The 21,774-nt window shown below is 42.4% G+C and overlaps 1 protein-coding gene across 3 annotated transcripts; it reads left to right on the top strand.

The window, feature by feature from the left end:
• The first annotated feature begins 2,749 nt into the window (after nt 1-2,749).
• Nucleotides 2,750-21,732, top strand: THOC7 (THO complex subunit 7). 3 transcript variants are annotated; one of them, XM_087825070.1, is made up of 9 exons: nt 2,765-2,817; nt 4,089-4,192; nt 15,324-15,441; nt 16,183-16,310; nt 16,621-16,707; nt 18,572-18,629; nt 19,759-19,825; nt 19,906-19,975; nt 20,702-21,731. In XM_087825070.1, the coding sequence occupies exons 4-9, from the start codon at nt 16,202-16,204 to the stop codon at nt 20,767-20,769; spliced, it is 459 nt and encodes a 152-aa protein (XP_087681196.1). In that variant the 5' UTR covers nt 2,765-2,817; nt 4,089-4,192; nt 15,324-15,441; nt 16,183-16,201; the 3' UTR covers nt 20,770-21,731. The 3 variants fall into 3 exon arrangements, with proteins under 3 accessions (XP_087681195.1, XP_087681196.1, XP_016078593.1); XM_087825069.1 differs by lacking the exon at nt 4,089-4,192 and having other exon boundaries at nt 2,750-2,817; nt 20,702-21,732; XM_016223107.2 differs by lacking the exon at nt 2,765-2,817 and having other exon boundaries at nt 3,978-4,192.
• Nucleotides 21,733-21,774: the final 42 nt, after the last annotated feature.

The raw sequence follows: 21,774 nt of genomic DNA, 5'->3' as shown, positions 1-21,774 counted from the left end.
GATGCGGAATTCAGGAATCTCTTGAAGCCTATTAACGGACCCCTAGGTGTCCACAGACCCCAGGATAACCCTCGCTCTGAAAGCGTGTTATAGAAATGCCTACATCATGTCAGAGTTCTCTCCTCACCTTTATAGTTTCAGAAAGTTAAAATTAAACACTCAGAATTTCTCATCTAGACTCTTGTAGTCCCAAAGAAACCTGGAATCTAATGACTTGAGTAAACCACCAAATCTACGGTCCTGTAAGTTCAAAGTCCAAATTGGTTTCTCATAACTTAAAATCTGCTGCTTCCTCCTGCTCAGGGACTTCCCTAGGGAAGAAAGAGATGTTAGCATGGCCTTGAGCTTGAGTCCCTCCTACTTTAACATTCATGCACTTGCCAATATGTAATTGATCACATGAAAAAGAGACCATTCCTAACATTTTCTAAAAGATGTTCTTTCACTATATATGATATGAACAAAAGCCCATTAAAATAATTCTTAAATGCCCAACACAGATCTGTGTCAGTGCAATTGAGAGTTAAATTATGTGGCTGACAAAGCAGATTTTTAAAAGTTATAAAGGCTCAAATTTTGATGTGTTACCCATCACTTGAGTCAAGAACTTTCAGAAATGTTTATTTTCAGTTATATTTTGAATTTTAAAGTTTTTCCAATCTCTCTTGGTCTTACTGCTTTAGAACATTCCTAGCACTGTCCAACGAAGTTGTGAGTTACAAGAGGAACTTACAAAAGCAGCCAGGACTCATCTATGAATAGAATGCCTCCTGAAAATTTAAGTTGCAGGGGGCAGTGATTCCTGTCTATAAACAACATGAAAGATTTTTTTTAAATTATTGATTTGAGACAGAGGAGAGAGAGAGGAAGGGACGGAGGGCGAGGGAGGAAAGGAGAGAGAGAGACGCATCAGTTTGTTGCGGTTCCACTTATTTACGCATGCACTGGCTGCGTTTTGCATGAGCCTAGATCAAACGCGAAACCTTGGCGTGTTGGTATGCCGCTCTAACCAACTGAGCTACCCTGCCAGGGCTAATGACTATTTCAAATCACTAGATGCTGTTTCAAAATGAGCATCGTGACGGTTAAGACCAGGTAACAAGTAATCTAAAAAAGAACATAATTTCACTACTTGACAACTACCTTTTAACAATAATGATCCACACCAAAGTGCCATTTGGGATAGACAAATAACCAACTGATATTTTCAATTTATAATGTGCAGTACTTAAGATTTAAAGCAATGCTTTTGGTTAGAGAATCCTTCCTTCTAAAAACCAAGAAAATGAGCAGGGCTGAGGCACGTGGCTGCCAGCGTTTGGGTCAAAACTCTTGCAAAGCCAGGGGAGGTTTCACGCGCTGGGGGAGCGCAAGTTACACCTCAAAATCGGCACGCAAGCTTTTCCCCCCTGTGCCAAAAGCCAAAGATGCTAATTCTTCAGGGTGCTGTTGGAGAGTATTACTGACGGTTGGACCTCACCTATATGCATAAAATTTTACACATACTGGTTTCTCACCACTTGGCTGTCCTACATCTGCAACTGGGAGAATGAGCCCAGCCTGAGCGAGGAGACGGAAACAGCTGGATCCGTCCTACACAACTGCTTCACCCCGGAAACCGAGCAGGGTACTGGGGGGACAGGGAAACTGGAAAACCACCCCACGCTCCATAAAGCATCCAGCCTGGGCTCGAAGCTCAGGCACGCTGCCCGCGCCGACTGAGCCCGTCCCGCCGGAGGTCGGATGGGCCGCGCCGGCCTTTCCTCCCCACCTCCCCCCACCCGAAGGCTGCGCTTTGCGAGAAACTCGGCGAAACGGAATCCGAGTGACTTTGGGGAGAGACGCCCGCGAGCGCGCGGCGCGCTCCGGAAGTGTGTAACCTGACCCTCGCGGCGACGCTCCTCGGAGGCGCCTCCCTCCCCCTTCACTTTCAACTTCCCCCTAAGATGGGGACGGTCGCACAGGCTTTTTTTTTTTTTTTTTAAATCAAAGATAAAAATAAATAAATAAAAGCCCCCCATCCCCGATCGGCGCCGGGGCGCCCGGGGAGGACGACGGGCACAACGCTCCCGGAGGTCGCCAAGTTTCTCCCGCCCCCTTTCCAGGCACCGGCCGGCACCCCGGGGAGAAGGAGCGGCCGCCGGGCCCGCGCCGCACCGCCTGGGACGCGGGGCCCTTTCCGATCTCCCGCCGCGCCCGGCGCCGGGGCGCGCGTTCGAGACCCGCGAGCGCGCGTGGGCGCGAACTTCGCGGGGACCCTCGTGCCGCGCCCCACGTCCCGCGTCCCCCGGGCTCAGCCGGGTCCAGGCGCCCCCGCCGCCCGTCCCACCCGCGGGGGGCGAGCACACCCCAGCAGCCACAGCCCAGAGGGGGCGCCCGGCCGCGGTCCCGGGCCCCAGGGAGGCGCGAGGCCCGACCCCGGGCGGCCCGCAGCCCCCGCCGCACCGGCGCGCCCGAGAGCTCACCTGGCGCCGGCGGCCTCCGGGGCGGCCTCTGGGCGTGGGCCGGGCGGGGCGGCGGGGGGCGGCGGGCCGGGGCTGCGGCGGGGGCGGCGGGCCGGGTGCAGCGGGGCCGCCGCCCGCAGCCAGGCTCCCACGCGCGCCGGCCGGGCCGCCCCCGGGGAGGCGGCAGCGCGGGGGGCGCGGGTCCCGCGGCGGCGCGGCTCAGGCGTCGGAGCGGGCGGCCGCGGGCGCCGCCTCCGCCTCCATGGCTGTTTACCCGGCTGCATTGTGGGAGTTTGACCTCCGCCGCCGCCAACCGCCGCCTCAGCCTGCGCCGCCGCCGCCGCCGCGCACGCCATGGGAGCCGTGACTGACGGTGAGCGCCCGCCGCCCGGCCCCGCCGCTCCCGGAGCCCGCGCCGCCCCGGCCCGGCCCGCCGCCTCCGCGAGCCCCCGGCCGCCCCGCGCCCGCCCGGGCCGCGCGGACCCGCCGGCCGCTCCCCGAGGCCGCGCCGGGCGGGTGGTCGCGGCGGGGAGCGCACGTGGGCGGCCGGTCCCGGGAGGGGCCGGGCTGTCGGGGACGCGCCGAGGCGCCGGGTGGGGCGGGGGCCCGGAGGAGCGGCGGAGGGGAGCTGGGGAGCGGGGAGGGGAGCTGGGCCGCTCCCGGCCCCGAGGGCGGGCGGCGGGAGGGGAGCGGGCCCGGGTCCCGGGACCAGTGTCCGGGGTGTCCGCGGGCACAGGGTGACACCTGGGGGAGTCTGTGGAGGGCCTGGGAAGGGACCCGCGTCGCGGGGAGGCCCGGAACTGGCCCTGCCTCGGGGGTGGGCAGAGGGCGCTGGGGCCCGGCCGACGAGAGGAGGTGGGGCCGGGTGTCCGAGGGGCGGCCGGAGCGGCTGGGGGGAGAGTCATGAGATGCGGAGCGCGCGTGGGAATGGGGCCCCTAGGGTGCATCTGGGCAGCGAGAGGTTTGTCGGGGTGCGTGTGTGCATGGCTTGGGGTGCGTGCTCCGTCTGCTGGAACGGAGGGGGACGCGTGGGTTCGCGGGAGCTGTGAGCGCCGCTTGGGAAGGCGGCCTGTTTGCGGAGGGGCGCAGAGGGCGGTCTGCGCTGCGCCCCCGGAGCTGGAATGAAAGGGCCTGTGGCCTCGGGGAAGGTGGGCGCCACCGCGGGCCGCGGGGGGGGACCTGGGGAGGGTTTCAGGGACCGCGGAGGGAGTCCTCCGGCGTTGGGAGGGGCACCTAGGGGCGCCGGCTCCGGGGGAAGGGAGGGTGACTGGCAGCCGTAGATGCCTGTGGAGAGGATACGCCTGCGAGTTGGGGGTAGGCAGTGGAAAGAAAATACTGGACACAAATTTATGGGTGTGATAAGGAGTAGGGGGTGGGGAGATCTCAGAGATCCAGGAACTTCATTGGAAATTTTAACTTTGCCTCGTGGCAGTTTCGTGAGTCGTGAATATTCATCCCACCGGGGCTTGGCTTAGGGCTGCGGCCCGGCCCGGCGGGTGAGAGCGTTTGCCCCGCAGAGGTGGCGGACACGTTGGGTACTTAGTTACCTTAGGGGAAGCGCAGGGCTGGGAACTAGAAGTGTGAACAGAGATTTCTTTATTCGTTCTTGGAGATCGGAAAGTCACCCTTAATCCCATTATGAAGGATCAATAGATGGGCCGGTGTTCCAGCTGGGGAATGACGCGCGCGAAGGCCCCAAAGTGTTGGAGCAGCTCCAAGATGACGGATACCGGCTGGAATTTAGAACGGTACGAGCCAGAGATTCCTGAAGGCAATGGGAAACCATTACAAGCTTTTAGCATTGGTCCGGTGTGATCAGATTTGCATTAAAAAAAAAAAAAAAAAAAGACCACTGTGCTCTGCTGCGTGAGGAAGGATGGGAGAAGGGAAAGCGAGGCGCTAAGCCCCCGGCCCCCCACCCCCGTTGCTAACATGTAGCATTTATTGTATGTCCAGCAGTGTTCTAATTAGTGTCCCCACTTTACAGAGGAAACTGGGACCCCGGGATGTGAAGTAGCTTACGCCGGCTGGCGCAGGTGCTGGGCTGGTCCAGAGCTCTGCCCTTCGCCGTAGGGACAGTGTCGCAGGGACAGTGTCGCAGCCGCCGCTGCTGTGCTCCTAAGGCGACCCGTGGCTCCCGCGGGGGGGGGGGGCTGAGAGGTTCAGGAGGGAGGGGGCCAGGACTTGAGCGACCCAGCAGAGGGAAAGACCAAGGGTACCCCAGGTTCCGAGTGAGTGACTGTGCTTGTTAGTGCAACTTCTCTGTTTTCTGAGGCGGAGGGCTCCAAAGGAGGCGAGAAGGGACGGTGCGGCCTAGTAAAGTTACTGCAGTCAGGGGCGCCCCCACATCCGCAGAGGCTGGGAACCCCCACTTGCAAGTTGTCAGACCTCGTGCGGGTTAATTCACCTCCCTGGGCCTCAGTTTCATGCTTCGTGTGGGCATAATGACAAAATCGACCTCCTAGGGTGGTTCTGAGGACGAAGTGCAGGAAGAGCTGGTGTGCTCGGCTCCTGCACGTTCCCTAGGTGAGAACGGTGACTTTTCCTCTTTAATGTGCAGGATGGCCCTGCGCTGCCTGGGGACAACCCACTTAGTCTTCAAGGCCTACCCATTTACCCCCTTTTCTCTTTCCTAGAACCAGCTTATCTTTACCTGTGACCATGTTATTTCATGTATACTGCTGCTGTAGCCCTTAATACTTATTTGGCTTATTCTAGAAAATATTTAAGGCAGCTTACCATCATAAACATAAAATACATGGGTGCGGAAGCAGGGCAACAAGAACATGGAGACTAGGAGAAAAGGAAGTTAGAGTGGGGGTGATCCTCACAATGCCAGGGGAAAGCCCGGTGCACTTACTGAGAAACCTGCCGGAGCTCTTGTTTCTCTAGCAGTTCATACCAGGCGGCAGGAGCTGGTCCATTCTGTGATCCAGTGTTTATGAGAGAAGGCAATATTAGATAACCAGGACAAGCAGTTTTTTGTGATTTAAACATGAGAGAAAAAGCTTATCTTTGGGGTGCTTAAGAAGAAAAGCCGGTTCATATCATTAACTTCTTTTCAGCACTGAAGATCAGTGGGCTGTTTCTTGGCACATCACTTAGTAGGACAGAAAAGGCTAACCCATAAGTTAGACAGCATTCTAAAGCCAGTAGACTGTGTGGTTTAGGCAAATAGCTTTGCTGGTCTGCCTTAATTCAGAGCAAATTTTTTTTGCTCGTTTGTTTTAAGAATATCTACACCATACAGGAAAGAATGAACTACCAACTCCTTCAGGCAGTTCTCTATAAATGTGGTTTTCTTCAACTGAGATTTTGGTAAAAATCAAGCAGAAATGAGATATGTGTGATAGGCCAACAAGAATCTATTGCATACCTTTTAGGCACAATGCCAGGTGATGGTTACAGCAGTAAACTACAGAGGAAGGCCTGACTACTCCTTGGGGGAGAGAAGGAATTGTATGCAATTAATCGGTAAATAAGATAATTTCTGAAAAAAAACCAACATAATTTCTAAAGTTAATTGAGTTCTAAGAATGAACTGGATAGAATGTAAGAGAGAGTAATGGGGAGGGCTGCCAGCAGGCAGGTTAAAATAGGGTGGTCAGGTGTGGTCGCTCTCAAGTGACATTTAATGTGAGACCTGCAGGGGTCAGCTCTGTGAAGACTTGTGTTCCGGGAAAGTGTTCCAGATAGAGACAACTGTTGTGCAGAGGCCTGAGGTGAAAACAAGCTCTTTTCCCCCAGGAAAGGTGAGGGGGCTGGAGCCAGGTGGGCCAGGTAGACCAGGAGGGGTATGACACAAAAGGTTAGAAAAAATAAACAAGCCTTATAGGCCATGGAAAGATTGATTTGCCTTCCATTGGTACTTGGAAATGATTGGAGGATTTTAAGTAGAAGAGTTTGTGATCTGATACATCTTTTAGATCATTCTGGATTGCTATGTAGATAATGGATTCTAGGAAAGCAAGAGTGGAAGCAGAGAGGCCAATGTGAGACATTCCAAGTGAGAGATGAGGTGGGCCTGGGTTAGTGTGATGACAGTGGAGAAGACTGAGAAGAGGGTGGCTTCAATATCTCACTCATTCTCCTGAAAAGTTCTTGGAGGAGTACCAGGATCTGTCCCTTAAAAATCTGAATCTGAGGCGCCTTGCAAGGTTTTGTGCCCTCATGTGATCCTTACACATGGGCCTGACTATCTAATTGAACTGGGAACTCTTGGAGGACAGGCTCTTTATTTCCTGCACCCAGCACAAAGACACATGGATTACCTTGAGGAACTGCCCTGCCTCAGAGAGAAGGAGAGAAATACTCTATTGTTATCTGAACTGTGGATATTATCACCAACACACTAATTTTATAGATGGAAAAATAGAGGTCTGGTGAAGTCAGTGACTTATTGTCACATAGCCAGTTATTGGCAAAGCCATTCTTTCTCCTCCCCTGTTGCACCCCAGCATCTTGGCCAGCTGGAAAGCAGTTTAGATGTTGTCATTGCTAATTTAAGCTATGTTCACAGTTTGTCTTTTGTATGTGTTAATTTAAAGGGTGTTAAACAGTGTTAGTACCCTAATAGAAATCATTTCAGAAGCCCTTTTTGCAATACAGAAAACATTAGGTAGATATATTGATATACCAGAGCAACAGATGGGGGATGAAGGGGGGAGGGGGGTGCTGGATGTGGCTGTACTTTCCATTTAATAGAGCCTGTTGGTTTTGACAGTGTTTAGTGGTCTTTTTAAAAAATTAGAGCATGTAATGCATGGATATATGCTTATTAAAACTTGAAATAATGGTTTTAAATTGCCTAACATAACTGTACTATGACTTTCTAATAATGTAATTGATTATATTTTCCTGTGATTGCAGAAGTGACACCACCAATCTGTAAAGAAAGGTGACAATACACATTCTGTCAGGTGGTTTCAAGGGTGAAGTGTGTTACTATATATAAAGCACTTAGAAGTTGAGTTATGGTCCAAAGCAGGACACTTCAGAATGAAAGGAAACAAGATGTGTGGTCATCAAATAGGAGTGTGTACACACTCAATATGTGTCTACGGCTGCTGTTTCTCTCTCAGTTGCTGACCCAACATTAATTAGACACTTGTGGGCACAGGGTTTTTTGTCTTTTCACTTGTGCCATTGAATTTGCCCCCTCTGTTCCCTCGGCTATGGCCCCAGCACAGGGGTTACGGCTGCAGTTCAACTATTAAATAGTTTCTTTAGCCAAAATAAATGGTTTCTTAAAGCAAGGTTGGAATTTCAACCTTGACTTTATTAGCACTGTACTCTAAATATTTAAATAAATCTAGAGAAAAACAAAGAACCTCAACAATACTTTTGCTTTTTAAAAATTTAATTTTGATTTAAGTAATTTACTTTGGCATCAGCAATTTATTTAGACTGGTCCTAAGTATCTCACGAGAGATCAGTGTTTACATGAAGGAATCAGATTATCTTATTGTTTTTCCACCTTCCATTTTTGTGTCTTTTTAATAGTGTTGGCCTTAAAAATTGTTTTTAATGATTTTAAGCTTCCTGAAAGGAGGGGCTAGGTGTAATTTTACTCTAAGGGATCTAACAATGGAATATACTTCAGCTTGATAACTCCTGATCAGAGGAAAGCTAATAGTAAATCTAACAGGACTCTGCACTCCCATTGTTTTTACGTGGCCTTAGTCTCTCCTCTTGTTAATAATAGCTCAGGGCAAGCCACTTTTCTTCTTGTTACACATCATAGATTTATTAAAGAACATTGAGTAGGATTTTTTTTAATACAGAAAAAAATGAAGTAAAATACCTCAAAATGACCATGAAGTTCACTACCTAGATAACCACGTAATATATTTTTTAAAGTAATACATGTCAAAAAATCCAGGAAGGAATGTGATGACCTTCCTCTAATCATATTCCATTACTAATCCTGCTCCCCAAAGGTGATCACAATCAACTCTTGTGTATGCCCTTCCAAAATGATTTTTAAATGCTTATAAAAGGTAAAAAGCACTTTCTCTGGTGCCCAACTCTTGAGTTTGAGTCCCAGCTCTACTCTTTACTTCCTGTGACATTTAATTTGGAGCAAGTAAAAATGTCTTTTTACCTGCATTGGTAAAATAAGGGTAATAATATCTACTTTATAGGGCTGTGTGCAGATTAAATGTATTTATATGTGAAAAGCGCTTAGAACAATTGTTAGCATATTGCAAGCATTATGTATTTGTTAATATACCAATATGTACATATCCTTTAAATTTTTATACAGGTGTTTCCACCCTCTTCTGTGTTATATTTCCATAATTAATGATAGAGCTTGGAGCTCTTTCTACCTCATTCTTTGGTATCAACTTGTAGTATTTTATTGATTGATTGATTGATTGAATTTGTTGGGATGACATTGGTTAACAAAATTGTTCAGTTTTCAGGTGCACAATCCTACAGCACATCATCTGTGCACTGTATTGTGTGTCACCACCCCAAGTCAGGTCTCCGTCCATCACCATTTATCCCCCAAGCCCTCCCCCACCTTTCCCACCCCCCTCCCCCGGCAGTCACCACACTGTTGTACATTTTTTCTCTTTCTTGTTCAGTCCTCCCCTGCCCCCACCCTGACAGCTGTCAGCCTGCTCTCTATCTATATGCGTCTTTCACTGTTTTGCCTATTAGTTCATTTTGTTCATTAGATTTCATGTGAGTGGAAATCATATGTACTTGTCTTTCTCTGACTGGCTTATTTCACTGAGCGTAATGCTCTCCAGGTCCATCCATGCTGTCACAAAGGGTAAGAGATCCTTCTTTTTTAAGGCCAAGTAGTATTTCGTTGTGTAAATATAACAGCTTTTTTTAATCTATGAAACATTTAGCTGTTTTCAGTTTTTTACTCTTACAAATAGTATTGCAGTGGAGCTGTTTGTATAGATGTCTTTGTACACTTGGGAATAATTTCTAGAATACAGGCCATAGGTAATTTTGATACATATTACTACATTGCCCTAGTGCCAGCTTTTTTTCCACTATAATCCTGTCTGAAATTGTTATCCCTTCCTGTGGTTTTCATTTTGGATCCAGAGGGTTTAGGAACATCAGGAAAAAGCCAGTGGTGGGTTTGTGTTCCTACAGTATTCCTTGCTACATTGCGTTTAGAAAGAAAATGCAATCTTCATTGGTAGATCCCAGGATTGCTATTTCCTAGAAGCAGGTGAGGTTGCAGGGCTTTGAGGGCGTCCAATATGGTAGAAGTTTCCTAACAGGGAAGCTCTTGCCATAGGTTGTCAAGCCTTGACTTGTCCTAAAGAAGTACGTGTTTCGGAAGTTGGCCCACCATTATCTTCCAGATTGTTTTCCTCTTTCCTTTTTTGAATACTTTCTCTTAGATGTTCTGAAAAGTTGTTTTATAGTCCAAGTTTTAATAGCTACTGTGGGGAATAACAACTGTGGGTTTTGAAAGGAGTATTAATCTGGATTTATGAGAGATTATCTTTCCACACTAAAATGAGAACACAGTTAAAATGGCTGTGTCACCTGGCCGGAAGCTTGGAAATGGAGAGTTGGTCTAATGATGGTAAAGGAGTAATTTCTCCCAGCCTCTGTTTATGAGAAATAGGTATTAAAATCTAACCCCTTGCAAGGACTTTTTGAGGCTTAGTGCCTTAAGCAATTTTGTATTTCTTCTAGGTATAGGTTGGCAGATAAGCAGGAAGGGGTCTAAAATTCATCTCAATTTTATGAAGAAATACTTGCTTGTCGACATACAGATGTCATAACTGATTTTAAAGTTATTTGCACAGCAGAATGTAGGTATAATTATGGTACAACATATAACTGAATGCAGTAGGAAATCTCCCTACAGGCCTAAAGTCAAGTGCAAAACCGTTCTCAGGGCAGATGCTAAGCATTTTGGTTTAAAAGCTCTTTCCATATGGCATTGATCTCATAGTCAGTAAAGAAAGTAATCATGACAACTAAGGAATGATGATAACATCAGTAAAATAGTTTCTAAGTCATCTTTATTGTTTTTACAGGGTGGGCCAAGGTCCACCAGAATTATTAATATTAGCATGCAAATTGCTTATAAAGAGCTTCAAGCATGATAATCATTTATGGAGTCAGCGTATATAGTAAACAAAACATGTCTTAGATGTGTTCAATCTAGAGCTAACTGATGAGGTATTAGAAATAATAGTGCTCACATCATGTGTGTTAGGAACCATCAACAGCTGGCCATCTTCAAATTGAAAAAGAACAGAGCCTGTTTTCAAACTGGCACCTCACCCCTTTGTTTTATTTTTTTGCTGTTGAAGCTGTGCTCTGCTTATATGTGGGATTTCAGTAATTCTCATCCCCAGAGAATTTTTTTAAGCAGCAACTGTCCATGCAGTTTAAGCTAGCAAGATTGTAACTTTGTAATATGAAGCTTGAGACAAGCAAATTTGTGAGAGATCATAACTGGGCGAAACTGTGCATAAATGCATAACATGTATCTGAGTATATTGATTTATCTAGAGATATATATTCAACATTTACTCACTTTTTACCATTTTTAGGATGACTCAAGTTGTGGATTAAATGTAACATAAGATAGGCCCCCCCCCCCCCCCCCCCCCCCCCCCCCCCCCCCCCGCTTTCCTACTGTGAACAGGCATTATGCTCCGTTGTATATTTTTATTTCCACAAAGTTTCACAGAAGTCCTACAAAGTGGATAGTTTTATTCCCATTTTACAATTTAGGTTAAATATTGGTCACATACATACACACACCCAATGTAACAACTGTGGTCTAATCAGAACATTGGCCCAGGAGTTTGGCTATGAAGAAGGAGGGACAGGGCTGAAGCCAGAAAATGGCCTTGGCTGCCTGGACAGTTCTCTGTGTTCCCAGAACTAGTCATACCAGCCTCCTCCTCACGCCTCCTGCCTTTTCCAAGCCTCTGCTCAGCCCTGACCTGCCTTCCAGGACCTGTGATTCTAACCTCTAATTCATGCTGTTTTAGCTCTGACTGCACATGCTTTCGTAGCCTAACCAGCCTCCCTGACTTTGGCCTTTTCCCAGTTGTCCATTCTGTACACTGCCCTCAGCTTAATCCTGCTAGGAGATCCTGCCCATGAATCTTTAGAAACTCGCAGTTGCCTACCAGCAAGGTCCAAGTGTACTAGCATGGCCTTTAGCAGTGTGGACTCTCGCAGTCTGACCACCAACGGCCTTTATGTGCTTGGGTCCTGAGATTTGTCTCATGTACCCAGCGCCCCTAGTGTTCTAGGGTAGTCCTGTCCCAGATCAGCTTCGGCAGCTCACAGCTTCCTCCCTGCTTTTTTCCCCAACAGCTTTATGAGGCGTAATTGATGTACAAAGACCTGCACATATTTTAACGTGTACAATTTGTTGTGTTTGGGCATATGCAAACACCTGTGATACCATCTCCACCTCATAGCTTTCTTTTTCAAATAACAGCTAACAGATTTTGAGTACACGAATGCTTCAAAAATCAAGTAATATAAAAGGTGTTTCCCCGTCTTCCAGCCTGTTCCCCATCTCTTCCCTTATACCGCCCCTCTCCTTAACCTCCTTTATTAATTTCTTGCATATCATTCCAGGGTATCTTTATGAATATAAGGACATGTTAATATACATTCTTATTCCCCTTCATTTTCATATGAATGAGACATACCAAACACCTTGCTCTTCTAACAAGTTATCCTAGGTGGTCTCTCTGTATCAGTGCGTTGACGGTTTTTTTGCTTTTTATAGCTTCATGGTATTTCATCATATTCCTGTACCAAAATGTATTTAACTAGTCCCTTGTTGATGGGCCTATGTCGTACTACATGTGTGCAAGTAGATCTCTGATTACTGGCTGAAAGGGCATGTGTTACTTGAAATTTTGATAGATGCCTTTTAGCATTTTTTTAATGCTCACCCCAGGACATTCTTCCATTGATTTTTAGAGAGTGTGGGAAGAAGGGAGTGAGGAGGAGAGAGAGACAGCGACGTGAGAGAGACACATGGATGGGTTGCCTCCCGCACACGCCCCAACCAGGTTTGGGAACCGAACCTGAGACCCTTTGGGACCAATGCTCTAACCACTGAGCAAACTGCCCAGAGCACCTTGTAGCTTTTTTGATTGATGATTTTTAAGTTTCAAAAGTGCAGCTCAAATTCCATTTCCCCTGAAATCCCCAAGCCAGAGGGAGCTCTCATCCTAATCTCTTCTACTGTGTGTCTGTGTCACTCATTTAACAATCACAGCCTCTGTGTGTGTACAGTCAGTCTTATACGTTATTTCTCCAACTGGAGTGATAGAGCTCAGGTCTTTATTTCACATCCTCAGAACTTACTCTGGTACCTTATAGACACACCTGCTCGTTGATCAGATATTCATGTGTTTTGTTCAAGAATAGAAATCTCTGCTGTGGACCTGAAAATAAGGTAGTTGCCTGCTGCTTTTTGTTAGTGCTTTATTGAGACAAAGCTCTCTTTGGAGGGCAGATGGTCTCAGGCAAGCACCACAAATCCAATTTTAAAATATTTATTGGGCACCAGAAACATAAGCACAGTGAGAAGGTAGGGAAGAAGAAGAAGGGCAAGACCCTCATGCACCCTGCCCCACGTTTATTTGGCCTTGACAGTGTTTAAACATTTCAAAACTTTTGTAATTGGAATATTACATACATATATAAAAGTGCACAGATTTTAAGTACAGGGGTGAAATGATTACAAAATCTGCTTGACGCATGTTTTGTTAGTTACTAAACTTTTAACAATCTCTTGAAAAACTCGTTCTGGTTAATAGCTTCCCCTTAGGGTAGTCACTCCCCAATTTCTCTATTCTTTATTTCCTGTTCCCTGAATGCATTTACATTTGAAATCACTGGTCCTCAATAAAGTAGGACGTCCAGGCATCTGGGAGGGAGAAGGGGTTTGGGGGGAGGGGGGAGGACTTGGAAGAACAGATGATAAGACCAGCAGAGGAATTGAACAGTATCAATTGAACACCAGACTGCTCACCCGTGTATGTTTACTTTTATTCTAACAAACTTAAAACATCTTTGTAGTTTTTTAAAAAAATTTCATTTTCTACATTTTAATCTCTTTAAGGACTGTTTTGTCTCAGTCTCCTCAAATAACACTGTTGGTGGTTAAAAACTGAAAGCATTAATTGGTATTGTAAAGTGTAAAATTAAAACACCTGATGAATCTGTAGTTTGAGCAGCCTGTCAAAGCCATTACTCTGAGAACAAAACCCAATTCTAAAATGTTTATCTGATGTCACAGAATAAATTTTAAAACAAGCCATCTGCCTTCTAAAGTTTATCTCCGCTGCACCTGCGCTCAAAATTACTTCTGCCCACACACAGGAACTGTTGTTTAAAGATTTTGCTGTTGAATCATCAGGCAGACTCTCCAGGAATTATTTACACTTTAAAATTTATTATGAAAAACGCATGCACATGTTAAAAACCAAGCAAACACAATTCTACAAAGCCATTTAGAAAATTAAATCTTTTCTCATCCTTTGTCATCTCTCTTACCAAAAACAACCAGTATTACCAGTTTCCTGTGTATCCTTTCAAAGATACTCTCTGAATACATAAGCATACCACATGTGTGATGTGTGCACAGATACACAGACACGTACCAAGCCTCCCCACTTTCTACACAAACGGCAACAAGCTGTGTGCTGCTCTGCACCTGTTTTGTTTTTATTTTACTTAACGTATAGGAGGAGTTTTTTTTGGCTACAGTATATACACCCACACTATTCTTTTGGCTGCATAATATGTTTCATAATTTAACCAATTTCTTCCTGGTGAGTGTTTAGGTTTGCAATCTTCCCTTTACAAGCAGCACTGTTAAGGACATCCCTTTACATTCATCTTTGTGAATGGGTGCACATGCATCTATAGTATGAGTTCCTAGAATGTGCCTCTTAAATATTTTTGCCCAGTTGCCCTGCAAAGAGTGTACCCGTTTACTTTCCAGCAGTGTATGTAGTGCAGTTTCTCAGCACTCTTGCCAACACTTTTATTATCAGGTCTTTTGATCTTTGCCATTCTGATAGATGAAAATGATATTTTGCAGTTTCAAATTGCCTTTCTCTTGTTATGATCCAGCATGATTTTGTCCAGGAAGAACTCCAGTGGGGCTGCCAGGCCGCTTCACTTCTCACTCACCATAATCATCTACGCTGCTTTTCTCATTCCTCTTTTTCTTTGCCTTGGAGCAAAAGTGAGACGGACTTGTTTTAATAAAAAGGCCTCATGGGGAAAGAACATTGCAGATACAATGACTAAATTACACATTTAAAAAACTCCAGGTTTATTCCTTTTTCTCTGACCCCTCTCATCTCCCTCCTCAGTCTGCCTCTGCGTCTTTAGGTCTCTTTTCTCTCTGTTCCTTTACCAGGCAGGACTCACACCAGTCAGAGGCATGTGCTCTTCAGTCTTCCTTCTGCATGAACAGGTTTTTCAAAAAAGAGTTCTCCCAAGAATTATTGGCTTACTTCCTTGGTGGTACCTGAAAATTATTTCTCCTCAGCAGCCTAGTGCCTCGCAGGTCTGTGAGGGCTGGGCTTTTCACTGCTGTGACCCCAGACCCTAGGATAGTGCCTGACACAAATGGACACCCAACAGCTTTATTTATATGTGTGTGTATGTATATATATGTATGTGTATTTATGGAAATGTATGTCTACATACAGTAGGAAAACCTACATAACATTGACCATTTTAACAATTTTTAAGTATACAGCTCAGTGGCATTGAGTACATTTCCATTTCAGTAATTTTCTTTTGGATGAATGAATGAGTAGTGATACTGGGTATTTGTTCCTGGATTAACAAGAGCCAGATGGTCTTTCTAATTCACATTGTTCCTTCCTCCAGATGAAGTCATACGGAAGCGTCTCCTAATTGATGGAGATGGCGCTGGAGATGATCGCAGAATTAATCTGCTAGTGAAAAGCTTCATTAAGTGGTGCAACTCTGGATCCCAGGAAGAGGGGTATATCTTTGCACTGTTGTTTCTATACCACTGTCCAATGTGATTTTAGACCTTGTGCACAGTCCTGTAAATATTGCCAATTTTCACTCACCTTAAATGTCCAGTTGAGTCAACTCTAGATTAATCAAGATAGATTTTTCTGGCCTTAATTCTCTGGAGGGGTCTGCTTTATGTTATTAAAATGTGTAGAAGGCATAGTGATAAGAAATGAAGATTAAATCCAGGCTCATTATGTGATCACTTTTAGCAGATAAGTGTTTAAATGTCTATATGAAATGTTCCTTTTAAATAAGCTAAGAGGTTGCTTTAAAGTTTTATACATATTTAGTAATTTTTTAAATTAGAAAAATTTTCCTCATTTGAATTAGCTTTTCACATAGACAGATAACCACATAGAGAGAAAAAAATTATGAGAACAGAATTGTGAAGATAAAATCTGATCAAAACATTTTAAAAAGTATTTAAAACAAAATTAAAACAAGTAACTGTTTTAATTAAGCTTATATGATAGGAACAACAGTCCCATCTTTGCATATGTAACTAAAGCAGTTTATAAATTCAAGTGCACTATATTTGGGAAAAGAAAACATAAGGGACAGATACTCTAAATTATTTTAAATAAAGCAAAGGATTCTCTCAGAACTTTATATAATTTAATTAGGAAATCTTTGCCTACACTATACATAGTTCAACTTTGGCAATCCACAAAAATCTTCACTCTGTTTCTTTCTTTTTTATTAGATACAGCCAGTACCAACGTATGCTGAGCACACTGTCCCAGTGTGAATTTTCCATGGGCAAAACTTTGCTGGTATATGATATGAATCTCAGAGAAATGGAAAATTATGAAAAAATTTACAAAGACATAGGTAAAGAAACCTAATTAATTAATGTTTATCTGTAATTTTTTATTTTTATGGCCTAAAGGAAATAATACCCGCTAACATTTTTCTTTTATTAGTGGTAAAATAATAACAATAACTATTAATAGAAAGAATATAGTAAAATTAGTTATAAAAATGTATTTTAATATGATACAGTACTTTAAGTTACAGCTATTTTTTAAATGTCAGCATCTATTTTATTAGCAATGGAACTTAATTTAAAAACACATTTTAAGATTGAAAATGGATGGAGATTATACATGTTACAACTATCTTAAAAAACCTTTTTATATAGAATGTAGCATTGCTGGAGCACATGAGAAAATTGCTGAGTGCAAAAAGCAAATTCTTCAAGCAAAACGAATACGAAAAAATCGCCAAGGTAAGAGTTTTGTGGGATTTAGTTAGCAAATACTTCATTATTGACTAGTATTTTCATGCTGTTTTTAATAGTGTGAGGTAAAATCTTCCGCTAGAATCAACCTGAATTATAAAAAAGAATTAGGAGTCAAACTTAATTCTTTAAAAGTATATTATTCTTTAAAATAGCAGAGAAAGAAGGCTATGCTGAAAAAAAATATTTTTCCTGGATTGAATTGAATATCCAAGTATTTCTTAAGTATTTGTGTTTTGTTTTGTTTTTGTTTTTTTACTGTCTTCAGATCCCTTTGCCTACATAATATATGGTTAATCAGCAAAGGCTATTTACACAAGTACACTAGATTTAGGATTTTGTTTGTTGTTTATTTGTTTAATGAAACTACTTAAAACAAAAGATAATTTAAGCCCATTGAGTTTTTATTAAGTACAAAGCAAGCAAATATTTACAAGCTGCCTAAATAATAAGAGGAAGGTTAAAGCTTTGTTTTGTTCCTTTCTTTGTTCTTAAATTAGGGTATGTCCTTATTGCAGTCCATAAAAATTGTTTCAAAATAATTTTTAATGGCAGAGGCATTGTTCCTAATAATGTAAGTTGAAAGAAAGACAGAAAGAAATATAATGTATAATCAGAATTATGACATACATGAAGAACTAGAAGGAAATGGAAAATGTTAATGGTTATTTGGGGGTTGTGGGATTTTATGGCTTAAATTCTTCTTTTCTTCTTTACACTGAGCATGTATTATTTTGTAATCCAAAATTTTTAATTAAAAATCATACTTTTATTGAATTAATATGCTGACTTCCAAAACAATGAATTTTATTTTTTAATGAGTTAAGATGACATTTATTTCCTTATTTTTATTTATTTATTTTTTATATATTTTTATTGATTTCAGAGAGAGAGGGAGAGAAAGATAGAAACATCAGTGATGAGAGTCATTGATCAGCTGCCTCCTGCACGCCCCCTGTTGGGGATCGAGCCCGCAACTGGGCATGTGCCCTGACTGGAAATGGAACTGAGATCTCCTGGATCATATGTCGATTCTCAACTGCTGAGCCACACTGGCGGGGCTATTTCCTTATTTTTAAAAGTTGTTGTTTGAATTCAGTCTAAAATGCATGTGGTCAAGTTTTGGTGGTGTATTTACAGCAAGATATACCAACATATTTAATAATTAATCTCAATTACAAATTTTTTGAAATGTTATACATTATTTATGTTGACTAATGAGGCAACATTGATGTGAGAGAGAGACACTGATTGGCTGTCTTTACACTCAGGGCCCAGGATGAAGCCTGCAGTCAAGGTTTGTGTCCTGGGCCAGAATCAAACCTGAGACCCTTCAGTGTACAGGCTGACGCTCTAATCAATGAGTCAAACCAGCCAGGGGAAGGTTCCTGAATTTTAAATCATTTCTAGGTTTCTGAGGTCTTTACCTTTGAATGAGTGAGAAGTATAATTTGCTGTTGTCTTGGATCTGAAATTAATGGTATAATATATTTACCTTGCTGATCTTTTATTTGCTGGGCAAATAGTAAATAAAGTCCTCTTCAGAATCAGTCCACTTGATCCGTAATGACTTAAGATCACTTATGCTTCAGCTGGCCTCTTGTATTTAGCCCATGAATAGGTAAATGAAACACAGAGTGGGAGACCAAGTCCTTGTATGGAACATTTAAAATCATCTATCATTGCAGCTGTGGCTGAATCAAGTGAAACTGGCAATACTCTTTCCATCCTACAGTGTGTTCATCTCTTTATGTTCTAGGAAAGTGATTTGGAGAGACTTGTGATACACATTTTGTTTTGATATCCAAGTTCAAAAAAACCTTAATTTGTTAAATATTTTTATGTCTTTCAGAATACGATGCTTTGGCAAAAGTGATTCAGCATCATCCGGACAGGCATGAGACATTAAAGTAAGTGTAGAGCTTTACTTGAAAGTAACGAATCTTTATATGTAACTGTTTACATACTAGCCTACGCATTCCATTTTCACAATATGTTCCAAAAGGAGGACTAAGATAGTCAATATGACATATTCTAATACTGTTAAATAGATTTCTTATTCCTTCTGCCTTACTGCTTGTAGTTCTAAAATAAATGCATATAATATGCATCACTATGAAAGTGGATAGAATATGGTCTATTCATATAGTATAATACTAAGTAGCAGTTAAAAAGAATAAAATAGTTACACACTTTTTAAACACAGATCTCAAAAACATAATTGGACAAAAGAAAAGACATACAGGGTGGGGCAAAAGTAGGTTTACAGTTGTGAGTGTTCAAAAACCAGGGTTGATTCTTGTATTATGATTTATTAATTATTGTATTACTTCCCATATGAACAACTGTAAACCTACTTTAGAGATACAGATATTACATTAAAAAGGATTGGAATGATACAGTGATTGCCTGAGTGGGAGGTAAAGGAAGGAAAACGGCTTGGAATAGACTGAGGGTAAGGTTAAAAGCGTATTTCAAACTAATCTGCAATGTTTTATTTCTTTTACCAAAAAAAACAAAAAAAAAACGACTTGAAATAAGTATGACAAAAAGTTGTTAAAACTTATCAGTTCTTGGGGTTTGATATTCTATTATCTATGTTTTCCTATACTTTAAAAATTTTCTAAAAATTTAATTTTAATGAAAATGAGTACATACATAGAAGTTAAGAATAAATCACCTTAGCTTTTAAAGTCTCATCATAATACAGTGTTATAACTCATCCTTTTTTAGTTTTAAAATACTACTTAGTGCTTGGCCGGGTGTGGCTCAGGGGTTGAGCGTCCACCTAGGATCCAGGTGATCGGGGTTCGATTCCCAGTCAGGGCACATGCCCAGGTTGCGGGCTCGATCAGTGGTTCTCTCGTCATTGATGTTTCTATCTCTCTCTCTCCCTCCCCTTTTCTCTCTCTTAAATCAATAAAGATATATTTTAAAAATTAATTAATTAATTAATTAAAATACTACTTAGTAACTAAAAAGTTAGGTATTGTGAATTCTATTCCCCCCATTTAGCAAAATGTAACTTTTATTTTTCAGGGAACTAGAGGCTCTGGGCAAAGAATTAGAACATCTGTCACATATTAAAGAGAGTGTTGAAGACAAGGTATTTTCATATATATGTTAGACTTCGTGATCTGTATGTTTATAGGTCAGTGTGTATTAATTTTTTCCTTGTTAACACAGCTGGAATTGAGACGGAAACAGTTTCACGTTCTTCTTAGTACCATCCATGAACTTCAGCAAACACTGGAAAGTAAGTAGAAATACATCCATAACAAATGTTTGTTAAGATTTCTAACGGCCCAGGGACATGCCTTTTAAAATACACATTTTAAAGAGAGAGTGCGCCTTCAATTTTAGAACAGCAGTATAACTGGGTGACATTAGAAGGCACTCATGTTGTTCAGCTTTCATAACATATGCAGAAAAATCTGAATTTGTAGTAATATATGATTTTAACACATATCCAGTAGTTTATATTAAGAGAAACTCAGGAATGATAGATTTGGAATTTTTCTTGGTTTATTATAGTTTATTGCTATAAAGTAATGTTTCAGGACCCAGGCAGGCCATGATAAGTGAGTGAAGTAATTAGTGATAAGCATATTTGCATACTCAGTGAACAGTGGGTGCTTTGGGGGAACTGGAAACCTGCTCATGGTATTGATTATAGCCAATAGGAAATTTTGTGTTATCTGATCTGATTGTTTTCAAGAAAAGCCAAAAACCTAGATTTTCGTTTAAAGTGAAATCTGTCACATAAATTTTACATTTTGATGCAATAAATACATAAGAACCACCAAAACAGAACTGTTAAAACCAAAGACTTGTATGTGCCGATTTCAGTCATAGACTGTCATTTTACCACTTTTATTTTAAATATATTGTCTAATGAAGGGTAAACATGTTTTCATGTATTTATTAAACATGTAATTTTAGCAAATTTGACTAAGGTGGTATGGTTCTTTCTCAATTGCAGATGATGAAAAGCTCTCAGAGGTGGAGGAAGCTCAGGAAACAAGCATGGAAGCGGATCCTAAGCCATAGACAGGCTAACGCTCACCATTCCCAAGACTACTGAAGTAGCAGTACTATCTTAGTGTGTTTAGAATTTGCTGTGCTCTTGAGAGACTTAAAGTTTTGACAGTGAACTACTTTGCTTTTAAATGTTAATGTACAATTCATATTTCTTCACACAAAGGAAAAACTTCAGTATAGATTTGTTTTTTATTGAAATACCTTTTTTTTAATTCTTAAAAGGTAGGAAGCCACATCCAAAAACGTTTAATAAAACTTTTTCAAGCCAGATAATGTTTGTGCTCATTAGTGTTCTAGGTAGTTTTTAATTGTCAACATTGATTTGCTTACAAAATAAGTTGAAGATCGTGAGAAGGTGGTATTTCCAGGATGTACATGAGAAAATAAGCCAGCTTCTGGAGATTTCCACTTTTGAAAATGGAGTACTTGAGTAGGCTCCAGGAGGGCTGTGAACTTGTGAAATATGTGGAGAGTTTGTGGTGTATGCTCATTGTGGGCCAGGTTCCATGATACTTGGAATCCCTGGTGTAGGAGGTAATGAGATGCACAGCAAATCTATATGCATTTCTTTCTAGATCTGTCTCCTTAATACTTGAGCAATGTGGTTATGAAGTGTTTTGTTCATGTTTTCTCGCTACTGTTTGTTCCTTAGGAATCATTTCCAGTGGAAAAAGTTGACAAAGAGTAGTTTGAGACAGACTCTGAGTATGGTCTTGCATGAATGGTTTCATGACCTTTTAAAACTAAGCTCAGGCAGAGTCACCTGTAATTTTCTGAAGTATTGAATTTCATTTTCAGTCCTGGTGAGGTTCTGTCCCTATTCATTTATCTTCATTCAGAAACATGACACTTTGCATGAATCACACCGTAATAGTGTTACATTTTTATAATTTTAATAAGAATTCTTACCTTAAAAAATAAAAACTTGAAATTAGCTCAGTTGTAGTCATATTAAAAGTGTCATAATACCTTTAAATGCTTCCTCTAATGTCATCTGACAAGTCATAGGAGAAA

The sequence above is a fragment of the Miniopterus natalensis genome, chromosome 15 (assembly GCF_054644295.1).
Source record: "Miniopterus natalensis isolate mMinNat1 chromosome 15, mMinNat1.hap1, whole genome shotgun sequence".
Lineage (NCBI taxonomy): Eukaryota > Metazoa > Chordata > Mammalia > Chiroptera > Miniopteridae > Miniopterus > Miniopterus natalensis.
The sequence above is the reverse complement of the archived record's forward strand: the minus strand, read 5'-3'. Positions and strand labels throughout refer to the sequence as shown.

Bases quoted from the DNA above. Each gene is read 5' to 3' on its own strand.
- THOC7 (XM_087825069.1), top strand. The intron at 15,442-16,182 runs GTATATCTTTGC...CTTTTTTATTAG, and splicing joins TCTGGATCCCAGGAAGAGGG to ATACAGCCAGTACCAACGTA. The intron at 19,826-19,905 runs GTATTTTCATAT...TTGTTAACACAG, and splicing joins AAGAGAGTGTTGAAGACAAG to CTGGAATTGAGACGGAAACA.